Below are 26,149 nucleotides of genomic sequence, written 5' to 3' on the forward strand. Positions count from 1 at the left end.
TCGATTAATCTATAATGACAACAACAACGGTAAAGGTGATTTAATTTCAACCGTCTGTTCTTAGCCTGGTATTCATCAGACTTTGTGCGTTCCATGCTTGTAACTACCAAAACTTTCATCTTGGGGAATTCAGAAAATTCTCCCTTTGCAACATTATGACATTTGCCATAAGAAAGTTTTTAATAATTACAATCTTATTTTGATACTTATATCAACTATTTAACTTTCAGCGAGAAGGCCTGTGGGAATTAAACCAACAGCTTCGGTTCGATTCCGAATTGATCAAAAATAATAATAAAAACCAATTTTCTCTTATGAGCCATAAACTTACTCTTCCAACAATTAAATAAACAACTAATTTGAGAATATAATTTTTTTAAAAAAAAAAATAATTCTGATTCAAAACGAAACTGAGATCGCTTGTAAATGCCAGTTCCAAATTCTGCACAACAGATTCTAGTAACGGGTCACGCGGACCTGAGAGGGTGGCAAATACCATCGCAGCGTAGAGATATACATGAAGTGGAGACTAGAAATCTTCAAGTTACTAATAATAACACACCTTAAAGCATTAATGGATCAAATAATCTGGAAAATATTTTGCTTACAACCAAATTTAGACTTTAGATGTCAAATTCTGATTGTTTACCTCAGCATTGGAAATTTTGGGTAAGCCTTATGTTGATATTGATTAGCAGCACGAAACCCAATAACAGGTGATCCACATTTCGTAAAAATTATTTCTTCTAAACCAAGGTGGGGCCGAGGGAACATATTCCACCTTTCAGAATGGGGCATTTGATTCTGCTATATGCATTTCTTGGGATGCATGGAAATTAGAACGAGTTTTTCAAACAGCTCTTAGATTTCCCTCATCCATGTAACCAAGTCATAGCAGCTTCGTCAAGTGTCGACCTCCATCCAGCATCTTCCACATCAGCACAACCTGCAAGACAAAGGGGATATAAGCACTGCAGATCATCTCATCACTCGATGATTACAACATTAATGAAACCCAGCAAGGATTTAACTACAGTATACAATCACCAATGGATGAAACAAATGCCGCTAGTCTAAACTACCAGAAGTTAATACAACTGCTGGAGCCTTACTCCCTGAGGTTCCAAATCCTGTTTTTGTTGATTTCAGACCAATAAGCAAAATTTAATGCTCAATACTAGCAACATCAAAATATCCATCTTCTGCATCACCAAATGGTTGATTTTTCTTTTTTAATGTTTGATCCCTCTTCACAAGTATACATTAAATATACTTTACAACCAACATCAGAAGGTACTTCAAGAAAGTATCACTATATGTTGAGAAATAAAGCATTCAGGAATTGTGTTCTGCAAAAGTTAAATTCTAAGATCGTAACATAAAATTTTAAAACCAATATAGCTTACATTTAATAAAAAGAAGAGCCCAGACTTTTGGGAATGAATAGTGGAACCGAGTAGCACCTCATCTTCTTTCCAGAGTAATAATTTATAAATACTTCGACAACCAAGGAAGTTCTGAGCAATCTTTCAAGGCAAAAGCGACATCATCACTGCCATAAAAAAAAAATAGAACAAGTATTATATCAGTTTTTAAATGCATCAAGCCGCTTGGTGCTCTTAACCAAATAACTCTACTACATTTCCCAAAAGAATGATGCTGAAGAAAGTAGCAAGTGTAATTTTTTTTTTCATACAAATTAATACAAGTCTCTGAAGCTCTATGCTTGACCCTGGGTCAAATCAAAGATAATAAGGCAGAAGGAAACGAGAATATAGCTGATAGTCTAATATCCAAAGGTCATAGCTGGTTGTTTCAAGGGGTATTGGTGTCATTACAGAATTGTTAAATGATAGACATTGGAAACTTCCCATGATGCACACTAATTTTGGAAGTCCAAAACTTTATATACAAAGATCAAGTGGCAGCAGTAAAACATTTTCACGTGTATGTACAACCAAACTAAAATCAATAAACAGACAAAACCTTGAGTACCAAATTTATGACAATTACATCAATGATTTATAAAGTGCTTATAACAAAGATATTACTGTCCTAGTTGTATTAAAAAGATCTTTCTTATAAGTTACATTTACCGAACATAAAACAAGCATTATACCATTTACAGTCCTATAAATTTCAAGGGCATCAGCATCATCTTCATCACCATCTTCATCAAATATGTTAACAACTAAACGAAGACAAAAAAATGGTAGTAGTAAAGAACATGGAAATGGAGGTTTAAATAGCTGGTTTTGGATCCGTAAATTGATCGATCCAATCAGCTCCAACATAAGAGAGCACGAAATTTATAATCAGATGATCATGTAGGCATTAAATACCATTGAAAAACTTGATGCTCATCACTGTCATTATCCATCACAACCTTTCCTTTGGTTATTACCCTCTATTAGTATCCTTAGGAGTTCTTATGTAAGATCATCTAATATTTCAAGAACTGTGTGCTTCACAAGATAAAAATCTGACAATGGCATTGTAGGAATACTGGCAGGTGAATTACATGCTAGGTTTAATTTCGCATAAATTCTAAAACTGTCAATTGAGCTAACATGCCCAATCTTATGATGCCATAAGCAATCTTGCAGTCAACCAATTTTCATCCAAAATTGCATACAATTTTTGCTGTATAGAACAGACAAAGCCATCTTCGTAGCCAGCAAGATGACTTGCAACTTCTGTATCAATATTTGGTCCAACCACGTGAAGGAAGCTTAACTATAAAAAAATGAGGGTAACATGTAGGCCAAAGACCAGCCTCCCTCAAAACTCATTCAATGTTCTGCAAAACAATATCTATATAATTTTATCCTAAAAACAAACCAAAATTTCCAAGCAACAGAAGCTAACCTTGGGAAGTTGAGCTGCAATTTTTGCAACCTATGCTTTGTGCCTTCCTCACAAAGTATTATTCTACTCTCACCAAGCTTGCAACTGCAATAAGATCCAGCAGAACTTGGAATATTAACTTTCTAGATAAATGAGCAGGTCCACAAAGCAACATGAACAAGTACCTGATATAGCTAGCATAACCATAATACAACAACTGAAATTATTAGCAATCTTCACATCATAGTTCCACATTTTGTCTTCTAATGTTCCAGATCAGAAAAGCTTATATAAGCGGCCTAGCACTTGGCATTATTTTGCACAACTCTCCTTTCAATGAATGACTCAAATAATCATAACTTGTATGAGAATCAGATTTTAACTTCAACAGGTGCGAAATGACAGATATGCAGTTCTAAAAGTGAAGATTCAAATATTAACTTCTAATATTTTCCTACAGAAATAAGCAGCACTTTCATTGACAGTATCTTTTGTAGAATTAGCAGTCTGTTGTGGCATGTGTTATGTTTTCTCTATCATTTTCCACTTTCAATGTTTCAATACAATCTTTCTGCACTAATAGCATGCAAATTATTTGGGCAAAGATTAGGAAGCTAGCTACATATGCAAAATTTTGATTAATCCTTACCCAACTTTTAGGAGTGTATCCCATCCAGGTGATGCTTCCTTATTGCTCGTGCACAAAGATGCAACAGTGGTAGCCAACTGCAGCAAAGAGATACTGTATAAGGCTAAAGCATAAACTGCAAGCAGAAAGAATAGCTCAAGGCAAATACTTAACGGTATAATACACATTAGAAAGCAAAAAAAAGGAATATAAAGCAGAAGATGCACGATCTGCTTCTCTATTATAAGATGAACTGCAATTGGATTCTAAACATGCTTTTACAAAAGATGGTGCACTAAATGAAAACATCGGATAAAACACCTTGTGCTTGCAAACTACTGAAAGCAGTCGACTTGCTAGATATTAAGTTATTAACTAGTGCTGCACATATGAAAAACATACATCTTATTCATCGCTCATCAGTATTAGCAGACCACACTGTTTATCAAGAAGATATAAAGTTCTAATACAAATAAAGATATAGAATAAAAAGTCAAAAAATAAATAAATTTTCAATGCAATGATCTCATCAATAACTAGATCCACAAAATTAAACCTTATAAAAGCACCAATAAAAAAGAGCAAACAGGAGTAAAAATGAATGGAATAATGTGCATCTTCGTCATAGATCACACTCTACATATGATCTGTGGAAGGTTAGTTCAATTTAATAGAATATCCAGAACTGCTACATCATTCACTATCACAGGGTAACCATGAATATATCAACCGATTTTCACACAGAAAGACAACATTATTAAAAAACCATTCACGTGAAAGAATAATTCAATAATATTCGCTGCCACAGGGTAAACATGGATATATAACTAGTACTCTTGAGATGTTAAGATCATGTTAATTAAAATATAGAGGTTATTTCATCTTAACACAAAACAAACGGAAAAAGACAGACCTTTTCAAAGTTTGTTTCACCCAATCCACTTCTATAAAGTTCATAGACCATAGCCACCAAGAAAATTTTGCCGAGTCTTGAAGCAGTTTTCATTATCTGTGAGGCGGATAAATATCAGATTTAAAATGGTATCATGACTTACAGCAATAAACTATTTGAATCCTGAATATTATTCTTGGGCACATTCATGTCAAGTCAAATTAATATCCACCCATTACCATTTAAAACCATAGCTGTGACTAAGAGGAAAATATATGTTCAATCATCAGAATTTTTGACTTACTTGAATATGTGGTGCCTGAAACACTTCATGTATGGCAGCCTCTATATCAGCCATACCAACAAGCCGTTTTCCTGAATGTAAACCCAATGAAGCTCAAACTAAGATATATGTGAACGATAAATGTCTGAGATTTTGAAAATTGAAGTGTTAACAAAAAAACAACAAAACATTTAAGTATCCAAGTGGTTTCAACCAGACAATAGACACACTAAATATAACCATGTTTTGAAAATTACATACAATAAAGCACTAATTAGATACTGACGTACGAATTTTTTAAGATGAGATACTTCTTCATTTTTTATTTGCAGAAAATTCAATGCCTACTTCTCTAAGTACCTTCAAAAGAACCATCAACAGATTCTGATGGCTGTTTGCACAACGGTGATTGCTTGAATTGATAATCTGCTATTTCAGCTGCCCGCCTACATATCTCCAGTGCCCGTCTAGCATCGCCTGACATAGCTGCAACCTGATTGTATACGAAATGTTATGCATCACATATAACAAAAGTGTGAATATTAAGCAACTGCAGAACTTAACTTGGATGCAATGATATCACTAGATGCATTATTTTAGTCTAAAGCACTCACACATTAATGAATAACACATTCTTTACCTCATTGTCATTTGATGCTTCGGCTTACGTTCATGACATACAAATGAATGTATCTCGATGAAGTAAAAATTAGGACTTACCCCTTTTAGGCTTATTACTCCCAAATCTAGAGAAATGTTAAAGGTTATATGATGGACTGGAAAAGCATAAACAACATCCATCATGATAGCTTAGCAACTACAAAATCTATAATGAAATCGAATAAGATCTATGCTTATAAGATCTGACAGAAGTTATAGGTAGCGGTTGGCATCCTAACCCAACCCTCAAGCTCCAGTGTTTTCTTACCGTCAGCCCAAACATGGAAGGATCAAGATTATGCTAGGTCATAACAGATGATGTAAAGTTAGTAAGGTTGCATAAGCATGGATCTTAATCTTCCACAAAGTCACATCATGCTTTATTTTTGTTCTTAATTAGCTAATGCATGAATGGAATGCATTGTTCTATAGTATAAAATGCAGCAATCAATGTACTGATCAGTGTCCACATAATGAGTGTGCTCAAAATTCCATACTTCCAATACTCTGGTTATTGTTGAGTGGATGCATACTGGCAAAAAAGGAATGTGCCTAGAAAATGGTTGCTTGGTACATCAAAGAACCCCATGTCAACACCATGCCGTCAGACATGTGACTACTAGCATCAGTCGTGAACCCATAAATCCAAGCATTGATTTTTAAGTAAATTTCTGACTAATAAGACCTCCAAATGGTGTATGATGGTCATGAGATTACCTTCCTGGAAGCAAACTCAACAGCTTGTTCCTCAAATGCATCAAGGCCTTTAAGACGGCTAGAAATGATTTCTTGTAATTGTTGATAACTATAAGGCCCAAAACATAGCCGCTGAATCCCCATTCTGCTTGAAATGCGTGGCAATAACTTTTCAGGAAGATCCATAGTGTTTGCTATTCCTGAATATAATTTATCAAAAGAAAATATGCATTCATAAAATTAATTGAGATGAAAATCAAATAAAAGCAAAGAAAGAAGAATGACCATTTGATACCTATCACAACGAGCTTTGATTGTGGTTTAGTAGGCCAATCAAGAATGTTATACAAAACCTGTGTAAAAGATATAATTTAAAGTTTTAATACACTATCTATGAACCAAATTAACTTAAAAAGAATACTAAAAGGCTTCTTCTTCATCCAATATCAATCTTTGTGATGTTAAGAAGAAATAGATACATCAATAGCAAGAGTTACCGATTGGTTTCTAGTCAAAAGAAGATCAAGCTCATCTATAAGCAAAACACAAGGTCGATGCTCATTGTTGCTGACTCCACCACCCTTGGAAAAACGTTCATTCAAAAGATGAAGAGCAGTTTTCCATCCAACCCTGTAACCACTTAGTGCTTCATAGATTACCTGAACTTAACGGGCATGTTTAGTTTAATGATCAAGATCGTACAATAAGATCAAATGGCTAGAAGAAAAGCTAAACCATACTTTGTAAATATTCTCTGGAGAAGCTAGTTTCAGACCATTAATATCTACAAAGGTATAGGGCCTCACAGTTCGTGCATCGACCTCTGACCTCAGATTTCTCATTGCCGCAAGTACAGACATAGTCTGCAGTTTGATGCATGTCAAGTGTCAAAAAACAATTAGATTTATATGGATTATCAAGGCACTGAAAAACAAAATCAACAGTTGGACCATCTACTTTTGGCAAACTAAACAAAATTAACAGAATGCGAAAGCCATTAAGTCAAACTGCCTACCTTGCCAGTTCCTGGAACACCATGAATATAAAGGCAGCGTCCTGAACAATGATCATCAGAAATAGCACCTCTGATGAATGCAGTTATCTCTTCCATTTCTCTGATACATAAACTCCAAATTATAATTAGCCTAAAAATGGCGTTAAAACAAGTGCAAATTAATCAGATCATGATTACTTAGTCCTGCAAGGAAGTGATTTGGGCAAAGTTGCTAGAAGCAACATGGCTTTGGCCTTCTCCAAATCAGTCTGCTTAGCGCATCGTGCATGTTCAGGAATTCTTTTTATACCAATCTTTTGAAGACCAAATGTCCTTCCCTTGCGTATGTTCTGAAAGATAAATATAGAGTAAATCATCTGAATAGTATCCCGAAACAGTTAGGGTAAATTTGAAAAAAAACATACAGCTGCTGACTCATGTCTCCTATGAGCAGAATGGTTCACCCTAGCAAGTTCTTCACACTCCGAATCTTCATCTGTATCAGGATCCTTGGAAATTTTCCAATCTTCATCACTTTCAACTCCTTTGTCATTCTAACATGAGATAAATAAAAGAAGCTCAAGCTTCGTACATGCTAATAACAGTCAAGTTTTCTCCAAAATGTCTACTTTATTCCAAGATCAAGCATACCTCAATGGCATCATCAATATCTGTTAGACGCTTGAAGTTGTGCCAGTGAATGTCATACTCATATTCACAATAAAATACATCATCTCCCTCATTGCTGGCTTCTTTATAGTTGTTTGGACTCATAACATAGCAATGCCGAAGGACAGACTCGATCTGCAGACAACCAGAGTTTCAGGTCCTTAGAACAAACAAATAGTAATTAATGCATGTCATAAGAAGATTTATCATCCAAAATACATATTGAAAAGAAAACATGATTGTTTAAAAAATGATAAAATATTACATAAGTTAACATGGTGGAATTTTTGGGGCTCAAGTGCAGAACAACTAGTGATTTGACTAGGATCAAGTATATTGAGTCCAGGTAGCATCTCCAACTTTGTAGAACGCCAATATTATTCTTGTTCTACATTGCAAAATTGGGCTTGATTTGATCGTAATTTACTTTTGATACTGGCATTCAATCACTCATAAATTTTGGTTTATTAACTGGATATGACATTCCACCCGATCATTTTGCCCCCTAGTCAAAAGCCACTAGAAATTGAGTTGATTTCGAAGCCAAAAAATCATTCTAATATGGCAGAAGGAATCGATAGATTTAATTAAGTATGATTGTTTGGGGTGGTCCTTAGAAATCTTGTTGCAATTCAGAATAGATAAGAGATTGTGAGTCATTTTTAGTTTGTCAATGGATTTCCATTTTGGGTTATTGAAAAATCTCTTTTCTAGCTAGCGCTATGCGTATGTATTCATTTTAGATTTCATCAGGAATATAGAGATGGACCCAACTGAAGGAAGCCGCAATAGCATTAACCAGGCAAGATATCAAAAGAAAGAAAGGGCAGAGGAGTAGCATTTTATACCTCAATATCACCTAAATCATTTGTACGGTATAGTTCCCTCCGCAGGTTATGTGGCTGCCTCCCAACTGCAGTCTCTTCGGGAATTATGTACCACCGACATTTTAGCCAATAAGTACCATCTGGTTCTCTCCACAAGCTGCTCAAATCTCACAAAAAACAGAATGCTATCACTTAATTTGACAAGCACTAAATAGCAGTTTAAACACAAGATGGACCTTAGAAGATAATGTTCAAGGCATCAATGGTAACTTTAGAACCAACAACGAAACACATATGTAGTCCCCTGGTATCAGGCACTACCTCTCGATTCGAGCAGCCCACAAATCACTAGAAAGAAGCTTCTCCTTGGCAGTCCTCCTCATTTTCCTCCCCTCGGGAGGTTTCGGCAGCTCCACGTCTATACCCATCTTCCGCGCCTGGCAGAACCCACAGATCCAGTCCCCCTCCGGGATCTTTCTTAGCGGCGGTTCCAAGCACACGAGATGGAACCCCCCCAAGCAATCATCGCACTCGATCATCACTCTCCTGCCTGTCCGGAAGCAAATCCGGCACTCCTCCACCTCCGGGTCGTCATCGGCGGACTCCGGCGCCTCCTTCCTCTTCACGTACACATCGTCCCCCACCTCAAACTCTCCGCCGTCGTACACCACCTTCTTGTAGTACACCCGCCCGTTCGAAGCTCTGGAGGGCTGGGATCGTCTCCTCCTCTTCGATTCCGGGGTGACAGGGGAGAACGCGGAGGGCGGCTCGGTAAGCGGCGCCTCGTCGATCTGCAGCGACCGCTTGGCCTTGCGGGCAGATCTGGGTATGTCGAGGCGGCCTGCAGCCGGGCCGGGGGTGAGAGGTGATGCGAGGCCGGAAGCGGAGCGGTGCAGGCGGAGGGAGCGGCGCGGGGTGGCGGATTCCGGCGTCGGAGGGACGAGCGGCGAGGGTTTGGACCTCGAGGGAGTAGATCTGGGCTTAGGTTTTCGTGGGGTGGCGTCCATTGCCGCCGTCGTCGATGAGATCGCGAGGGAGAGTGAGAGTGCGGGCCTTTTAGGGCTTTGTTTTGGCGGTCAGAGGTGAGAGGAGAAGAGGTTTCAAAACACCGTGAAAGAGAGAAACGGTTTCCCAGGTAGCCGTTTCCCGTGATGGTTTCTGCGATGGAGTCGTTTCGGGAGGATGGAAAATGAAAAGGTTCGCCAAACGTGGAATTAACATATTACCTTTCCAAATAATGGTAGGATCATTCACGTATACAAACCTCATTAACATCTAACCAAATTTAATTATATAAATATTTTAAAATTTTAATATTATTACTATCATAATATTTTTATCAACTCAGCATCCGAATCCATTCTTAGAATGCTGACACTTGAGAAGAGAAAAAGTTCTTCGAATGCGGACCATAAGTCTTCATTCCTAAAAAAAAAATTATACATGAAATATATTCGGTATCTCTTGATGCTCATATTTCATTTGAGTCCTCGTTCATGCAAAGGAGTACGCGTGAAATACATTCAACGATATCTTTTATGATAATTTAATTTACTTAATAAAAAAATACTTATAAAGAGCTATAATTTAGTTTAGTTAGTTCAATACGAAAATATTGATGTTGGCTTTATAGCATAATTAGTTGATATCATGTTAATATGGTATATCAAGATGACACTTGAGCATCTCTAGGATACATTGGCAAACACACTTCATTATATATAGGTTATTGGTTACACATGTGAAATGTCTACTGTGATCAAATTGGATATTAAAATTTAATTATAATCGATCAAAACTAACTATATACATCAGTTCAACTTAAATCTAGATTGGTAAATATGTATGATTTTTCTAAAATAAATTAAAAGGGATATATAAGTGTGTGTGTGCAAAACCATATACATCATCGGTTCAACTCAAATACAGAGAGGTAAATATGATTTTTTTTAAGTTAAAGATATATATGTATATATATGTATATATATATATATATATATATATATATATATGTGTGTGTGTGTGTAATATTGAAAAAAGGAAATTTCTTTCATCATGGTTGTGTAAGATTAAGAATACATTTAATTTGGTTGTCATCCAGAAGAGTTTATGAACATCAGTTCAACTCAAATACAGAGGTAAATATGAAGTTTTGACAGTCAGAAGCTTTGATGAGTTGATGATTGGGGTAGTAAAGGCCTTGATGAACTCCAACCATGAATGACCACACCTTTCTTACCATGCTTTGACCCCACCATTGAACATTGATGCAATCTAAAAGCTTAACTTGCTAAGTTACAAGTTTGATTTAATTAAACTCTTTTTTTCTTTATCTTTTATGTAATTTTGATGCAGCTGCTACCTCATCATCTTCATCTTCTTCCTCCTCTTCTCTTTCTGTTTCTTTTGCAGCTGCTTCCCCATCACCTTCTTCTTCTTCTTCTTCTTCTGCTACTCTTTCTGTTTCTTTTACAGCAGTTGTTCTTTTTGTTGTAGTAACTGCTTCCTTCCTGCCATCACCATCTCCTACTTGTCCTCCTTCTTTCTTCTTGGCTGTGGCTGTAGCTTCTTTTGCTGCCTCCTCCTTGGTTGAAACTGGAGGAGTAGGCTGTTGTAGGTTTCCATGAACTCAAACAGTGGTGTGCATGTTAAACCAGAGGTTGTAACCAAAAGCATGCAAAAGTTTCCTAATCACACTTGAGTACTGTCCCAGTTGAAAAGCAAGAACTTAGCAAGGATGTATAGACTTTTTGATCCCACATCTTTCAGTACCTAAAAATTGCAGGCTTCACACATGAGTCTAATATTGCATGCTTGAATGCATGCTATGTAAGCCATTCATGATCACTGGTGAGCCATCTTGTCATGGCTGTTCTCTGCCATATGATCTTCCACCCAAATGAATTGATAAAAGAGAAGTTGGTCTCATCTGGTCCAATTCCTTGGCCAATAAGTGAAAAGTTGGTCTCTTTGGCACTGCACAAAAGTCATAAAATTTGAGCTCCTGACACTGTCACCAAAAATATATGTTTTAACTTCACAAGGACCAACTGAAGCTACATGTGTTTGCCATGGTGCCAAAGCATGGTACAAGAGGGCCATGGGAAGTATCTGTTGCTTTTAGCTTACTCAAGATGCTTCTTGCACAGGGATCAAACTTAGAGGATCAGTCAAAAAAATTGATGTCATGAACACAGTCTCACAGCCAACACTAAGCCAAAAAAATTGTTCTTACCAAATTCTTTTTTTTTTCCTTTTGTCTTTGGGACAGAGGGCATCACTTGAATCTGGTAACTGCATATTACTTCAATTGTTTGCCTGAGAGAGAGAGTGTGTGTCATATGCTGTACAAGATTCAATTTTATGAATATTATTATGATCTTATCACTCCCTATTTCTAGATTGTCTCAGCTCAAAGTTGAATTTGTTGGGAATGTATATTGTAACATATGAACTCTGCGTAAAATCAATCGTCTATTCGTATATAGAATTAAGTCAATTCGATCAACTTCTTGAAAGTCCTTATGACTCGAGAGTCGACGACACATATCCTAAGGAGCATAATTCCCCGTAGTAAGTTTATCATATCATGAGCATCACCTATAAAACTAATGTTGATGGCAAATTAGTTTGAGATATAAAATTTTACGTTCTAAATCTTCTCTTTATAAAGTGGTGAGAAGAATATTCCTAAAATGAAAAAAATATCCTTCCTTTCCTACATACGCTGACACAAACTCTATATGTCAAGTTACGATTGATCGAAAATATTAATCGTAACACATTTTAATCAATAATAGTGAATCTAAAAATTGAGACATGAGTTGTGTGATTAATATAGCTGATGAAGATCAAGATATGTAAAATGAAGAAAAAGAAAAAAAAAAAGAATACAGCAAAGAAAATGGTAAAGCTTCAAGTAGAGTGGGGAAGAATTTAATAGCTGAAATCACCACATTCCTAAGATTGCAAGAAACAACTTCACCAACCACTGAGGGTAAAGCCTGAGTGACACAGGACTGACTCCATCCATGGCTTAGATAGATGTCTCATGGAAGCAACACAAGGGTTGGTTTTGTATGCATCTTTACGTAGTACGTGGACTTGGAAGCTTAGAGACTGTGTGTGTATTCAACTAGGGAATTAGATTGCATGGCAGTCATGAAATCCATGCGTAGACTCCATGCAAAGGCTTGTACTCGTACATACTCTATTGTCTCATCCCCTTCCAAATTTATACATGTTCATGATGGCTCAGAGAGAAAGAGCTGAGAGATTATGTGAAGTCCAAGCAAATGGGCTTAGCTTCACAACAAAACAACCCCCTCTCTCTCTCTCTCTCTCTCTCTCTCTCTCTTCCAACCCTAACATGATTACCTTGTGAGTGAAGATAAATGCATCGAAAAAGACAAGAACTGGAGTCAAAGACAAGAAGTCCCACCCACTCTCTCTATCTCTCTCACGCACACACACACATATGCACGCACGCACAGACACAGAGGTTTGAGGAGACCTGTAATGTCCATGTCCAAACCGTTTCCTGCCCGACCAACAACAGCAACAGTACTCGTCCCCTCTCTATTCCCTTCTCCGAGTTCTAAGCAAAGTTCACAGCCATCACCATCACCATCACTGCATATCTCTCCTTCTCTTTCTTTTCTTCCATCACCTTCTGCTTAACTGTGAATATATATGCTCGCCATCTTCCCGGTCCACATGAAGTGATCCACACACTGCGGCCAGATCTGCGATAATGAGGAAGCCGGATGCTCCTCCCAGTGGCAGCACCGGCGGTGGAGGTAACAAGCTGAGGAAGGGGCTGTGGTCGCCCGAGGAGGACGAGAAGCTCATGAACTACATGCTTAGGAACGGGCAAGGGTGTTGGAGCGACGTCGCCCGGAATGCCGACTTGCAGAGGTGCGGCAAGAGCTGCCGGCTTCGGTGGATCAATTACCTGCGCCCTGATCTCAAGCGCGGCGCTTTCTCCCTCCAGGAAGAGGAGCTCATCGTCCACCTTCATTCCATCCTTGGCAATAGGTTCTCTCTCTTCTCCGGACTGGGTTTCTTTGCGTGCATTCGTCCCACCGGATACCGAACCTAATCCACTGCGTGCAGGTGGTCTCAGATCGCTGCGCGTTTGCCTGGTCGAACTGACAACGAAATAAAGAACTTCTGGAACTCCACCATCAAGAAGAGGCTAAAGAACTCCAACAACAGCGGAGATGCGGAGACCAGAGGAGGAGCCGCGAGCCTTGCACACGTAAAGGAGCATCAACTGCAGGGCATGTACGTGGACTCCTCCTCCTCCTCCTCGTCTTCTTCGATGCCTGGTGGTTTGTTCATGGCCAACCAGTATGACCTGCTGCCCCTCCCCGAGGTCGGCTGCGGCATGATCAGAGTCGAAGACAGCTCCTACTTCCACGAACCACCGACCGTAGCTCAAGCCGGCATGGAGAATGGGTTCTATGGGGATGGCCAGGGAGTGATGATGGTGGAAGGAGGCCTCACGGGAGGAGGATGCGAGCTCTTTGTGCCCCCTCTCGAGAGCAGTCAAGAAGAGACCCTCATGAACGATGGAGGTGCAGGGAGCATGGTGAGCAGTGCCGACATCAGCAACAGTGGTGATGCGAACAAGATCCAAAGCGGAATGCTTTGGGAGGACGAGGACATTAGAGTGGGGGAGTGGGAGTTGGGAGACTTGATGAAAGATGTCTCTTTTCCTTTCCTTGATTTCCAAGTCGAATGATGGGACATTCATTCCACAGGTATATCACCTCCACAACCCATCTCTCTTTCTTCTCCTTTCCTCAACCTTACATCTGCTTGCCTTTCTCTTGCCACTCCATATACAGCATGCCAAATATGTTTCAGATACAAAAGAAGAAGAAAACTCGGTCAAGCTAATTGATTATGCTGCTCAATTCTTTGAAGCCTCTTAAGCTTCTTTGTTACTCCACAAAATCCATATTCACCAATAAAGTTCAGGCAACGTTTGGTCCTCATTCTCCTTCCTCACCTCTGCAGATGAAGTTATGTAAATAGGTTCATGGTGTTCAAGGGGGATGACAAGGAAATATATACATACATATGATTCTTGGTTCATGGAAGGTGGTTTTAGGGTGTGATTCAACAACATTTGCAATTGAGGAAATCATATGTACCAGTGAAAGATAGAAATTAAATGAAGCAATTTTTTTTTATTTGTTTTTTTTGCATATAATAGAGGCATCTATGATTACAAGTTTCCAGATGAAGGAAAGGAGGATTCTATGAAAAGCTTTGTACTACTCTTTTATTTTAAATGCGACATATGTTTCTCACCACCATGGTTGGTAGTAAAAGTATGTGTGGAGTGTGGGATGATGACTTTTCTCATTTGCTATGGTACATGGACCAAAACTAAATGATAGAAAGGTGGTGGGGCTGTATGAAACATGGTCTTGGTACAGCTCTTGATGGCAATTGTCATTATCATTTTGAAAAGCAATCCAACCTGGTATTTCAATTATCATTATAAGCCAAGATCTAATTTCTTCTTGTTTTAGTCCACACAAGGAAAATGAATGATAGGATCCTATAATTATTTGTTACACTCCTAATCCATTCATTAGTATAATAATACAGATGCTCAGTTGTTGTGTGGAACTGTGGAGTCCTTTTTTACCTATCCAGTGAGACATCACAGGCATCAAAGTGTTGTTTTTGGTCAGACTCTTCATCATGTTGTTCACACACACACACACACACAAATATATATATATATATACACACACATGACTGTCTCTAGCTTTTTATGTTAATACACATCCAGGGAGTGATAAATCCCTGTCAATTAAGGGTCTTAACAGTTGAAAACAAAGACAAACATTTCAGGGTTGGAAAGGAGAGTTTGTATACTGAATCAAGTGCTGATATGGAGATTTCTACAAAAAAAAAAAAAGGCAGAGAATTTGATCACATATCCACTCAGGCAGAGAATGTCAAGCTGAAGTCTCTTTAGATGGTACAAAGTACTTGAATAATACAAGTCTACTGAAAATTTGTTGCATAAGTTACTTTCTGGTAGTCAAGCCTCTTTAGGAACAAAAAATTACCGAAAATAAATCAGAAGTATATTGTATTGTGTGATACTTTGGAAACTCGACGGGGGCACACGACGGCCGCAAATAGCAGACTCAAGAGAATCTCTTGATGGCCGCAGCAGAAGATTGGAACTAGTAGGTCAGCCGGTTTTACTGGCTTCCGCGTTTTTCTTTCTCTCTTTGAGGAGCTTGATCTTATCCTTTTTCCGTTCTTGACCAATCTGTTGAGTGGGAGGAAGCCAAGGCACAAAGACCATAAGATATCTCCAAAAGAAATCAAATCATGTTAATGTAATATGATAAAGCACTTAAACAAAGAGAAAGCATAGGCAAAAAGTAGGGACAATAGAACTTTATCGTTGTAATCATCAATTTCAGAAATGAAAACTCTATACCCGGTCAGCCAGTAAAGAGCCACGAAGATGAATAGTGAAGCATTTGTTGGCCACCTCTTCAAACCTAACCCATTCTTCCCTGAAGCTCATGAACATTGCTTTTGACTCGAATAGAGGCTTGAGCGTTTTGTTACCCAAATGCACATGATTTGCATCCTAATCTAAAAGTCTAATACATCCTTGGCTAGGACCACAGACAAGATAGGGAGCAGGAATTTGTCTAATAGATAACAAAGATTAACAAATATGATCAATTATTTGTCTATTAGTAAAAATATCACTCACATTAACACCTTAATCAGATGAGAACAGAGAACTAATTTAATATACGAAGGTTTACTAGAGCAGACGCATTCCGACCACAAATCAGCTTTAAGTTACAACTGTGATGCTCTCAGACATAAATTAGATTCTATATCCCATAATTGATTCTATATACTACCTTTATTCGAGCAAATTCTGAGCAAGGATTACCAGCCTATCAGAAGGCCAACATCACAAGCTGGCAGTACAGAAACTAACTATTAAATTGAAGACTTTGTATTGGAAGCCCATTCTCGTAAAATGATCCAACTGATTAAACTAACTATTAAGATTCGTGTCTGACCATCAGCCACTAGTCTTCCTAAAATTAATTGTCTTCTGCTGTTTATCAGAACCAGACCTATCCAGTTTGTCTGACTGGAAATTAACTAGGTACTGGTTCCTTTCCTTTCAGTTCTATATTTTGATGACAGTTTTCTAAGAAAATTATATGAACTGATCCCCATTAACATTTTTTTTTCTTTTTGCAAATGATACAAGCAAATATGCAAATGGAACAAGTGAGTACCTTCATAGCCTCATAAAGCTTCCTCTTTTTGCGAGACATAGAAACCTTAGAAAGATCCTCACTTTCTTCCAGGGTAGTCATAGTATCTTCTTTTACATTCTCAACTGAGCTTTGCAAGTTCTTATTAGACAAAGACGTAGAGTATGTGATTCCCTGGAGTTCCATATTCAATTCATCATGGTACTGCTTCTCAAGCATCGTCAACTGTAACAACCATTGCCTAAGTATCAGCTTATATCATTTCAGAGGAACTAAAACTATATCTTATAATCAAAGAAGACAAAAGATCATTGAGCATGTACCTTCCGCTTCTTTTCAGCAGCTTCATTAGCTTCGGTACGATCAATAATTCCTTCAACCAAAAGAGTCTGTGGATCATCTAAACCTTGACTTTCTACGCCTGGCATCGGTAATACTTGCTTCTTGGCTGCAGCTTGAAGGCGCTTGATTGTTTCTGCATACTCAGGAATATATCCTTCAGCTTCATTGTCAACAAAAGGTGACAAATGTGGTGGTGGAACCCTGTTATATGAAACAAGAAAATTACTACACAAACACATAGTGTATGCGAATCAGTAGAAGAATACATCAACATGCTATTAAACTTGATTGTAGACATCAATATGGCTAACTGATACCCATTAGTCATAGCATTTCAAGTAAACTTTTAAAGCCTTCACACAATGCTTTACCTTGTCACCAGTCAGAATTAATTCAGAAACTACTATAAAGAGAGGCTTATTAGTATCCTGTCAATAGTATATAAAGACAGTTTCTTCTCAAATAAAACCATATCATCCAACATCAACATATATTCTGGTGAAAAAGGTCAACTCTAATGTAATTATGTCCAACTATTACAACAGATCAATAAGATAGTTGCTGGATGTTCATAAAGTTAAAGGGACAAAAATGTCGAGAACCTTAAGAATATAGCCAAGTTTTGCAGATTGGAATCAGTCTCCAAGAGAAGTACAAATCATCCAAAATCAAAGGATAAAACCAAAATTTGTCAACTCTAGTTGAAACTTGTCACTACGGGTCCTCGTACTTCAGTGTGTAACCCAGGTAGACACTCAAGTGAAACCTTCTTATTGGTATACAAACCAGCATTTCAAACAGCTATATTAATCTTTTAATATATTGTGGTGAAAAAATTTTGTACTTGATCTTTATCTTGGCAGTCCTGCACAAGACATCACAGCAGAACTCCAGAATTCTTAGAAATAATAAAAAGAACATCCTGATACTGTGAGATACCTAGGACAAGAATAATAGCGGCTCAAGTATAGTTGTAATGCATATATCTTCTATCCATCAGATATTATCAAAAAGTGGAAATCTTCCACCACCCTGATAAGCATTTACATATAAACAATATTACATTACGTAAAAAAGCTCCCTTGAGAGCAAGGCATAAGATCTTGGTCCAGTACCGATTTTGGTCAGTGGCTGGACTGATGAGGCACCATAGTAGTTCCACATATACCATAGCCTTTAATGCACATTGCCTTAATAATGCTAATCAGGAATGTAATACTCCATCCATTTGGCCACACACCCAATAATATAAATGAGATACCACGAAATCCATCAGTAGCAGATATATTCACACATATAAAACAACATCCACATGTCCCAAAAAATATCTATGTGAATCAACAACAACTAGTAAAACTATAGATAGTTTCTTGTTGGAGGGTTCATAAGACTCATTAGTGCTTAGGAAAACAAGTTTGGCAGCAAAAATGTGCATGAAATTTCAATGAAGTTTCAGATGCACACAACACAACAACAATGAGATGTTCAATTTCATCAAATACCATTAGCAATTAAGAAAAAGGGCATGGTAGATCCTTTAAACCAGTTGGATCTGATCTCTGATTCAGTAAAACAACAAAGTGGAACTAAACTTGAAAAAAAATTACCTTCCAACTAAGTATTTCTCTGTCGGTAATATAATCCGAGCATTAATGCAATCATACACCCATTGTGGCTGAACGTATTCTCTAGAAAGGAAAACATGTCCTTGTGTTGGCCTATCAACAATCTGTATAATGCCAAGAAAATTCACAAAAAGGAAATCCCTTAGCCGAAGGTCACAATAAAAAGATTTAAAAGCACAACAATCTTGAAACAGTTACCAGCAAAGGTTTTCAATTGCACAACTGAGAACAATTAGATGATACGTAAAACCAAGAATTGTTATAAAAAAATAGCTCAGTATCAATGTGATACTATTCATTATTTTAGTTTTATTATGTTTTATTTAATGATACTGAGTGGTATACGTTGGTATATAGATAGAGTGCAAGAACAACACCACTTCGATAGGTTATAGAAACCGGTAATGGGTCAAGATTTGGAACCTTGGTACAAAAATTGTTATGAATTACAATGCACGAGGTTCTCAACATAATTTTGAAAGGAAAAGAAACAAATATAGAAAAGGCAAGACTTAGTCAACATCTTGCTCTTACTAATTACCCAATCTAATTGATCCCAAACCAAGAACTCATATACTAGAACCACTTTGGTCCCCATCCCCAACGTTACAATTTTCCAAAATAGGTATCTTTTGTTGCATAAATCACATGTCATATCCTAAAATATGTTGCAAGTTGTTTCCAACCATCTAACATTTTAATTTATCTCACCAGGGATTTCCATGATGGATTATCAGACAAATAAGAAACAAATCAACCAAAATTAAGATGGTGTCACTTGTCAACTAAAATTTGAATAATATGTAGAATCTCGTTAGACATGCATTTTCTGTATTTTTCATAAAACAATCCCTTCCTGCACCATGATGCATGGAAATCAGTACCAGATCTATCTGACCAAGTTAAATTGGAGCTGCAAGCAGCTCAGAAGAGTTTATGGCATCAGGTCCACAAGTATCCCTATATTTCTTCATGCGTCAATTATTTGAGGGCATTGTAGCAATATGTTTGCTTATTCTTATTTAAAAATGTGTTTTAACAAAATTTGAGCAGCATGAAACTCGACTGATATAGGGCATGCATTAATGGCGAATGAATTTTTACCTGATGAGTGATGTCCTCATCTGATTCTTTAAATGGAGAACCATCACCCTCCCAAGAGACCACCCCACCGAAAGCTGGAATTACAAACAGCAATGACTCTCTTGGAACCTAAGGCAATACAAGTATAACAGATACCATCAGGCATCAGCAAAAGTCACTGACAGCCAATTATCATGATATTGAGATTAAGAGACAGAATAATTCCAAGTACAACTTTCAAGCTCTAAAATAGATTCAAACTTTGACCCAAGATCCATATACTTAATAAGATAAAGATATAAAATATCTTTAAAAGTTCTTTGACACGATATAATTAACATGCTGCACTCACCTCACGACTTAAGAAAATTTTGAAGTTTCTGAAAAGATTTCTGCATTCTTTTTTCTCATGATCATCATCATCCATGTCATCAGCATTCTCCATGAGATGCATTAGTGCACCTGGTTCATTGGCTGGAAGCTGATGTTGCAGCTGAGCAAGCCTAAGCTCAGATTCCTCAGTTCGTGTACCTGTTTTCTCAACCTCACGTTGTCCATCTTCAATAGAAGTAACCGCTTGAGGATCCCCGGATAACCTTCCAGATCCAGCAGAAATGTAGCGACACAATGCATAAAGCTCTTAACACATTAAGAAACACATAGTTAATCTAATTAGTTATAAAAAAAAAGAAAACCTCGCACTAGAGTGAAAAAGATGAAAATCATAAAAAATAAGCGGCATGTACATCACTCTATTCTGACTAATAAAAAAGATTGCTTCAACTGAAGGTTTCATCAGTCAAACATTTACCAGCAGCTAAAGCTTCCAGCCGAGGATCAAGAATAGGGGGATACTTCACATTTATTGAATGATAAAGCTTGAAATTTACAAAACCTAGAAGAGCCTGCATCAAGAAAGAAATACAAGAGGGAGGAAAATCAAAATAAAAAGATGCACAGTAAGAACATGCACAAATGTAACTATCTAAAAAATAAAGTGTATAGCTCCATCATATTTCTTGTTGAGTGAAATGCACCAAATTGGTCGGTACAGCTTGAGAGTCGACAGAAATGGAAATATGGCCATATAGACAATATGGCAAATTCCACATCCAACTGAGAAATAGGGAGAAAAAAGGAACAAGGAAGAGACAGAATGACCGAAACAGCTGTAAAATAGCAGAAACAACATAAACAAACCACACTAAAATGACTTGCAACAAAGAAGGCCATCTTGTGACTTTTAAGCTGAACCGGCTTTCCTTGACATGAAAGCCTTGAGAGTCCTCAAAAAACCTTGTACCTCACTGTCCAAATCTCAGCTCAATTACATCAGCATTTTGCAGCTTCACAACATTGTCCCTTAAATGAATAGGCAATCACAGCTCAAGTTTACAAGACACGACTTCTTTGTTCCTTCATATATTCATAGTTTGCGCAGATCTATGAATCAGATCTATCCATTCAGAGGTTTCCTCTCCCTTTTTCCCCTTGATTTGGTTTCCCTGTACATAGGGTATGCATGGCTTGGATGCCAGGAACTTATATTCTTTTGCCAACTTGCACATGGTTTGCTGCTAGAATTTAAATCCTTAGCCTTAACAATGCAAAGTAAATCAACTTGAAGCAAATTATTAACAAAATGTTTATTCTTAATGCCAAATTTTGAACTACCATGATCTATGATCTTTTAAACTAGTGTTGAAAACATGAATGTAATCTAAATACCTACAATTGAACACTCATCATGGTATTCAAATGCGACACAGGAGTTGATCATTTCAGCAATTCAGCACAAACATAATAACAACATCATAGGTTAATATTTTTGGTCTCACACACTTTCAAAACACCAACCATCTATCAACTCTCTCCCACACTTACTAACAATAAACACGATCATCATAATGACATCATAGAGAAACTTTTCGGATTTCATGTTTCAAGACAATAGTCTATTCTATTGTAAATTGTGCATCGTTTTTTCCCCATGTTTATTTTTTGTCTCACTGAAAATAGACCAAAATGTACTTGTCCAACACAATGGCATTCATAAGCTTCTAAATGTTATGTTTTTGGTATACAAACTGTCCTCAAAGATGGATATGGTCACTATGCAAGATGCACTAATAGTTGTTGTGAATTACCACGTAAAATTCTGAAAAGGTAAGCATGACATTGAAGTCAACATCGTCAGTCAAAACCTGTTGCAAGGCATGTGGAGTTAACCATGTGATTTTCTGACCCTCAACCTCAGCCTGCATCATTAAGAATCAAGACCTCATATTAAATATATATATATATATATATATATATATATATATATATAAGTAAATAAAAATATGTAAATTATACCATAAATAAACAAGATAACTTTACCTGATAATAAATGCCTTTCACAGATATGAAAGTCTTCCGTAGGCTATGAGTTCGAGAAATGTAGGCTTGCCATTCATGACTTAACCTATTTAGTAGTCATACGCATCTTATTATTTTTATAATCTTGCACACAAATAAGAGAAAATAACCAAATGCACATAGGATATTACCAATGGGAAATAAGATAACTCACATCTCAAGCTCTAGCATGTTGAACATGCTTCAAATCCTAAATATTTAACTAAATGAGAACATTGAAATAAAAGCAGATTTTAGATCAATATTATCTTTTTGCAATCCCAGCTTCTGTTTGGCACTTGGACTTTTGAGACATTTTTTAAAAGGCAATTTTCAGATCTATTTAACATACTGTTCTTATTATATTAGTCCCTACTTCCTAGTTGTAGTAACAAAACCTTAGAAATTGAGTCATGCTGATGAAGAAAAAGAAAAAAAATATAGAATCCGTGAGATCAAATACCCATCAAATATGCTTTCCACTTTTTAGAAACTCAATATTTGAATCTTCACTTTGCAAGATATTTCAGAACCCTATGAATAATTGTTATCATGTTTTCAACCCGGTGAAGTTTTTAACCAAATTATTGGCCAATGCAAATTTAGGCAACAGATGCACTTACATGAAAATCTAAATTGTTATTAAGAAATAAGAAGAAAGATTCCTATAAACAATTACCAGATTTAACTACACTTGGAAAGGCATGAGAAAATGGTATTGAAGCAGTAGTGTTCATCTGAATGCAATAAGAAGCCAATGATACAATCTCCAACCAATTCCTCTCCAAAGGGATAAATCTCTTCAAAATTCATTGTGCCCATATCCTTTGCTAGTACATAAGGTCATATGTTCTCTACCGAACAGTTTGTCTAAAAACTTACAAGACAACTTCTGGCAGAAAAGACCTCAGACAGCTTCATTACATGATACTGCCAAAGTATGATTAATCAACTTGCCATTTCACTAACACTGCAATAAAATAAACACCTTACCACCAAAACTGATAGGATACCCTAGTATTATCAAGAAAAAACCTTTTGCAACAGAACTGCTAAGAAACCATACTGCTATTTCTTGTTGAATCCTCCTCAGATTCAAGTCACTCGATCTACTATGTAAAACAAATTCAGGAAACTGGAAAATTCCAGTTATTGGTCCACTGTTATCATTAAAAATTTTCCAAAGTCAACTACAAAGGCATTATTAAACATCTATATGACAGCTATCTTATATGGATTATAATCCATTACAGCTCTATCTAAAACCAATCATTCACTTAAAACTAGCATTAGCAAATGCACTATGTTAGCAAAAGGTTTGAAAGGCGAAAAAATAAAAGCATCATAAGTCTCAAAAGATGCAGAGTATCTCAAATACAAACAAGACTGCTTCTTAACATTCGCTGAATGATAAAACCTAAACTGCTAATTGCATCAGTCAAGTACTTGCATTTTTTCACCAAGAAACTGCAAGTGTGCTCTCGTCTGTAATAAATTGCTCAGGATATAGATAAATGAATGATACTTTGTTGTTGCTGAACCTTTTTAAAAAGCTTCACAGGACAACACAAAACAAATAAAAGATCAAGTTACAAGCTCCCCAACAAGATTCCCCCCAAAAGTCGAAGCATGTAGTTTATTTAAGAAAAAATACACAGTCTGCCCTTATTAATCTGCAATCTAAGAAACAAGGCACACTGTTTCTAAGTTGTCAAAGTAATTAAAAGAACCAACCTTCTACAATTATGAATACGTTCCACTTGAATCCGCTCACCCTCAACTGCTGGCAATGCGGCGAAAAGGTGAACCATAGTAAGGCAGTCATCCAGGTCTCTTAGCGCATCAACAAAAGTGGGATACCTAAATGACAAGGAGTAGCATCGCTAAACAGCTAACATTTGTTTATAAAAAAAGTTCTGCAAGTTCAGAGTTTAAAACCTTTCTAAGATAAGCCTGTCAAGCTTATAAGTAGGTTCACGGTTCAGAAGGCGATCTGCGAGTTCCCTGTTTTTCCTTGCCAAAGCTTTCTTAACCTTCTTTTTATGGGCCCTTATGTCCCTGGAGGATGATAAAGAAAGACATGTTAAAAAAAAACATGCAAAAGTATCTCATTCAAAGAACAATAAGCAGCAACAAATACTGAAGCACAATAAAATAACCACCATCTCACTTTAACCCTAGTCTCATAATGAAATTCTGTAAAATATGCCAATGATATATTAGGCACTATGCTTCTTACAAGATATCAGCACACGTGCTATGAGATTCACTCTCATGTCTCACCACATCAAACGTCAAAACTTGAACATGTGCTTCACATGATCAGATGAACATGGCAAAGGCATGCAGATAAGCGGGATAGATTAGGCAGGATTAATGGAAAACATTAAGACACAATGTTTAGCAAATACACCAATGAGTATACACATTTTCAAATAATGTGAATAGGCCTCTCAAGCAGAGAGGCATGAGTTAAATATGAAGAGGCAAAAGACGAACCAAGCAGAAAATTGTGTCTGTGATCCTCAAGCAGCTAATACCAAGTAGAGACAATATATACAACAATTACAAAGGCGTGAGGATCCAAATATTTAGGTTAGGCTTCATTGATCTTCTCTTACCACTGATCTTCTGATATCACTACATTCTTATTATTCTTTTTCATAAAAAAAGTCTGCTTATACATATTTTAAGCCGCCACTGCCTTTACTCTCTATACTGTTCATTTTGGTAATGTATAAAGCTCCCTTTTTCAAAGGAGTAGTACCTGAATTTCTCGAGTAGAGGCTCGTGGGCGAGAAACAAGATATCCTTCATGTGATAGTAAGTCTTGTGGTTCCCTTCCACCTTCTTCTTCGGTTCCCGTGGAAAAATACCTTTGAGAATGCATAGTTTCCTGCCAAATACCAAGATAAAGGAAAACAGATTAGAAAAAAAGAACACAAGAAACGTAACAAACAAACCAATATCCATCGTATTCGATTACAATAAAAGGAAAAGAACTCAAGAAGAAAAGATAAAGGACACCAAAGTGATGAAACCCCGGCTCACCTGAAGGTGGATAGACTAACTTGAAGATAATGAACCGCCTTCGTCCTCGTGATGTACTTCGCCGCGTTTCCTTCCTTTTTCTTCCCCTAAAATGGAGCAAAAAAACACATCTTTCAGCTAGACGTACAGATTGGAAGGGAAAAGATGGAGAAGGACAGATAGAGAATACGTCTTAGGGATTACCGGGGGCCGGTAGTGCTTCGGCATCTTTTAGGAGATAAAAGGAGAAAGGAAAAGCCTCCTCCCCCGTCGTCGCCTTCGCCTTCACCTTCGTCGTCGCCTTCGCCTTCACCTTCGTCGCCGCCGCCGCCGCCGCCACCAAACGAGAGAGGAAAGACTCAACGGGGTTTGCGAGGGTTTTTGAGGCCGTGACGATCGGAGTCGAGGAATAGGTGCCCGGTCCGGTCCAAAACCCGATATAATCGGTTATATCGGCATACCGATATAAACCAGACCGGACCACCGATTTAAACCCGATTTAAACCCGTTCAAGGTCCAAAACCGGACCATCTTTTTATTATCGTCAAATTTCTATTTGGAATTATTATTGTTATATATATATATATATAATGAAAATAATGAAATGCTGCAATGATAATAATGAAAATTGGACGGGTAAATCTCAGCTTTGTAGCTGCACATCTGTTTGTCCAGCTGGGTCGAATCGTCCTTGAAAATTATCGGGGTGATATTATTTGTTATTTCGTGTTGGATGAGGATAGTCTGTCTTCAGTAAACCAGGCTAGAAAAGTATGCAATAACGTGGCAGATCTCTATTGGAAGGGCCCCATGGTTGCCCGTCTATTATCATGCGCTGTCATCATGTTTGACGCGTTGAAATCCGAGCACTAATATCACGACACGAGT

General features: G+C 37.3%; 3 protein-coding genes and 1 non-coding gene across 5 annotated transcripts; 1 reads left to right on the top strand and 3 right to left on the bottom strand.

The window, feature by feature from the left end:
- Window positions 1-420: 420 nt before the first annotated feature.
- On the bottom strand, window positions 421-9,587 carry LOC103995776 (origin of replication complex subunit 1-like). The gene is made up of 17 exons (XM_065122931.1): window positions 8,818-9,587; window positions 8,518-8,653; window positions 7,652-7,804; window positions 7,426-7,554; window positions 7,199-7,350; window positions 7,022-7,121; window positions 6,747-6,869; window positions 6,504-6,665; window positions 6,302-6,359; window positions 6,028-6,206; window positions 5,011-5,143; window positions 4,672-4,742; window positions 4,389-4,484; window positions 3,497-3,573; window positions 2,869-2,952; window positions 1,407-1,552; window positions 421-946 (listed from the first exon to the last, which is right to left on the bottom strand). Exons 1-16 carry the CDS (start codon window positions 9,501-9,503, stop codon window positions 1,489-1,491), a joined length of 2,403 nt encoding a protein of 800 aa, XP_064979003.1. The 5' UTR covers window positions 9,504-9,587; the 3' UTR covers window positions 421-946; window positions 1,407-1,488.
- LOC135621364 (small nucleolar RNA snoR28) lies at window positions 7,667-7,744 on the bottom strand. Its single transcript, XR_010490527.1, has one exon. It is a non-coding gene; the product is annotated as a small nucleolar RNA snoR28 (small nucleolar RNA).
- A 3,625-nt stretch (window positions 9,588-13,212) lies between the features above and the next one.
- Window positions 13,213-14,973, top strand: LOC103995775 (transcription factor MYB83-like). Its single transcript, XM_018830068.2, has 2 exons — window positions 13,213-13,533; window positions 13,612-14,973. The coding sequence occupies exons 1-2, from the start codon at window positions 13,250-13,252 to the stop codon at window positions 14,240-14,242; spliced, it is 915 nt and encodes a 304-aa protein (XP_018685613.2). The 5' UTR covers window positions 13,213-13,249; the 3' UTR covers window positions 14,243-14,973.
- A 498-nt stretch (window positions 14,974-15,471) lies between these two features.
- LOC103996440 (pescadillo homolog) lies at window positions 15,472-25,631 on the bottom strand. Of its 2 annotated transcripts, none has more exons than XM_065122933.1 (14): window positions 25,466-25,631; window positions 25,283-25,368; window positions 24,999-25,127; window positions 24,170-24,289; window positions 23,966-24,091; window positions 22,214-22,298; window positions 22,039-22,092; window positions 20,646-20,739; window positions 20,187-20,473; window positions 19,856-19,963; window positions 18,734-18,855; window positions 17,108-17,327; window positions 16,806-17,009; window positions 15,472-15,799 (listed from the first exon to the last, which is right to left on the bottom strand). In XM_065122933.1, exons 1-14 carry the CDS (start codon window positions 25,487-25,489, stop codon window positions 15,719-15,721), a joined length of 1,740 nt encoding a protein of 579 aa, XP_064979005.1. In that variant the 5' UTR covers window positions 25,490-25,631; the 3' UTR covers window positions 15,472-15,718. The 2 variants fall into 2 exon arrangements, with proteins under 2 accessions (XP_064979005.1, XP_064979004.1); XM_065122932.1 differs by having other exon boundaries at window positions 21,982-22,092; window positions 25,466-25,630.
- Between the last annotated feature and the right edge of the window lie 518 nt (window positions 25,632-26,149).

Source organism: Musa acuminata, chromosome BXJ2-8 (genome assembly GCF_036884655.1).
Source record: "Musa acuminata AAA Group cultivar baxijiao chromosome BXJ2-8, Cavendish_Baxijiao_AAA, whole genome shotgun sequence".
NCBI classification, from domain to species: domain Eukaryota; kingdom Viridiplantae; phylum Streptophyta; class Magnoliopsida; order Zingiberales; family Musaceae; genus Musa; species Musa acuminata.

What these genes read in the sequence shown, in the direction of transcription:
- LOC103995775 (XM_018830068.2), top strand. Translation starts at nt 13,250, where the DNA reads ATGAGGAAGCCGGATGCTCCTCCCAGTGGCAGCACCGGCGGTGGAGGT. An exon ending in CATTCCATCCTTGGCAATAG is followed by an intron (nt 13,534 to 13,611) that starts GTTCTCTCTCTT and finishes CACTGCGTGCAG; the next exon opens with GTGGTCTCAGATCGCTGCGC.
- LOC103995776 (XM_065122931.1), bottom strand. Translation starts at nt 9,503, where the DNA reads ATGGACGCCACCCCACGAAAACCTAAGCCCAGATCTACTCCCTCGAGG. An exon ending in TGGGCTGCTCGAATCGAGAG is followed by an intron (nt 8,654 to 8,817) that starts GTAGTGCCTGAT and finishes AGATTTGAGCAG; the next exon opens with CTTGTGGAGAGAACCAGATG. An exon ending in GTGAAACAAACTTTGAAAAG is followed by an intron (nt 3,574 to 4,388) that starts GTCTGTCTTTTT and finishes TCTTTGCTGCAG; the next exon opens with TTGGCTACCACTGTTGCATC.
- LOC103996440 (XM_065122932.1), bottom strand. Translation starts at nt 25,489, where the DNA reads ATGCCGAAGCACTACCGGCCCCCG. An exon ending in GCTGGAAGCTTTAGCTGCTG is followed by an intron (nt 20,474 to 20,645) that starts GTAAATGTTTGA and finishes TAATGTGTTAAG; the next exon opens with AGCTTTATGCATTGTGTCGC. An exon ending in AAATTTTCTTAAGTCGTGAG is followed by an intron (nt 19,964 to 20,186) that starts GTGAGTGCAGCA and finishes GTATTGCCTTAG; the next exon opens with GTTCCAAGAGAGTCATTGCT.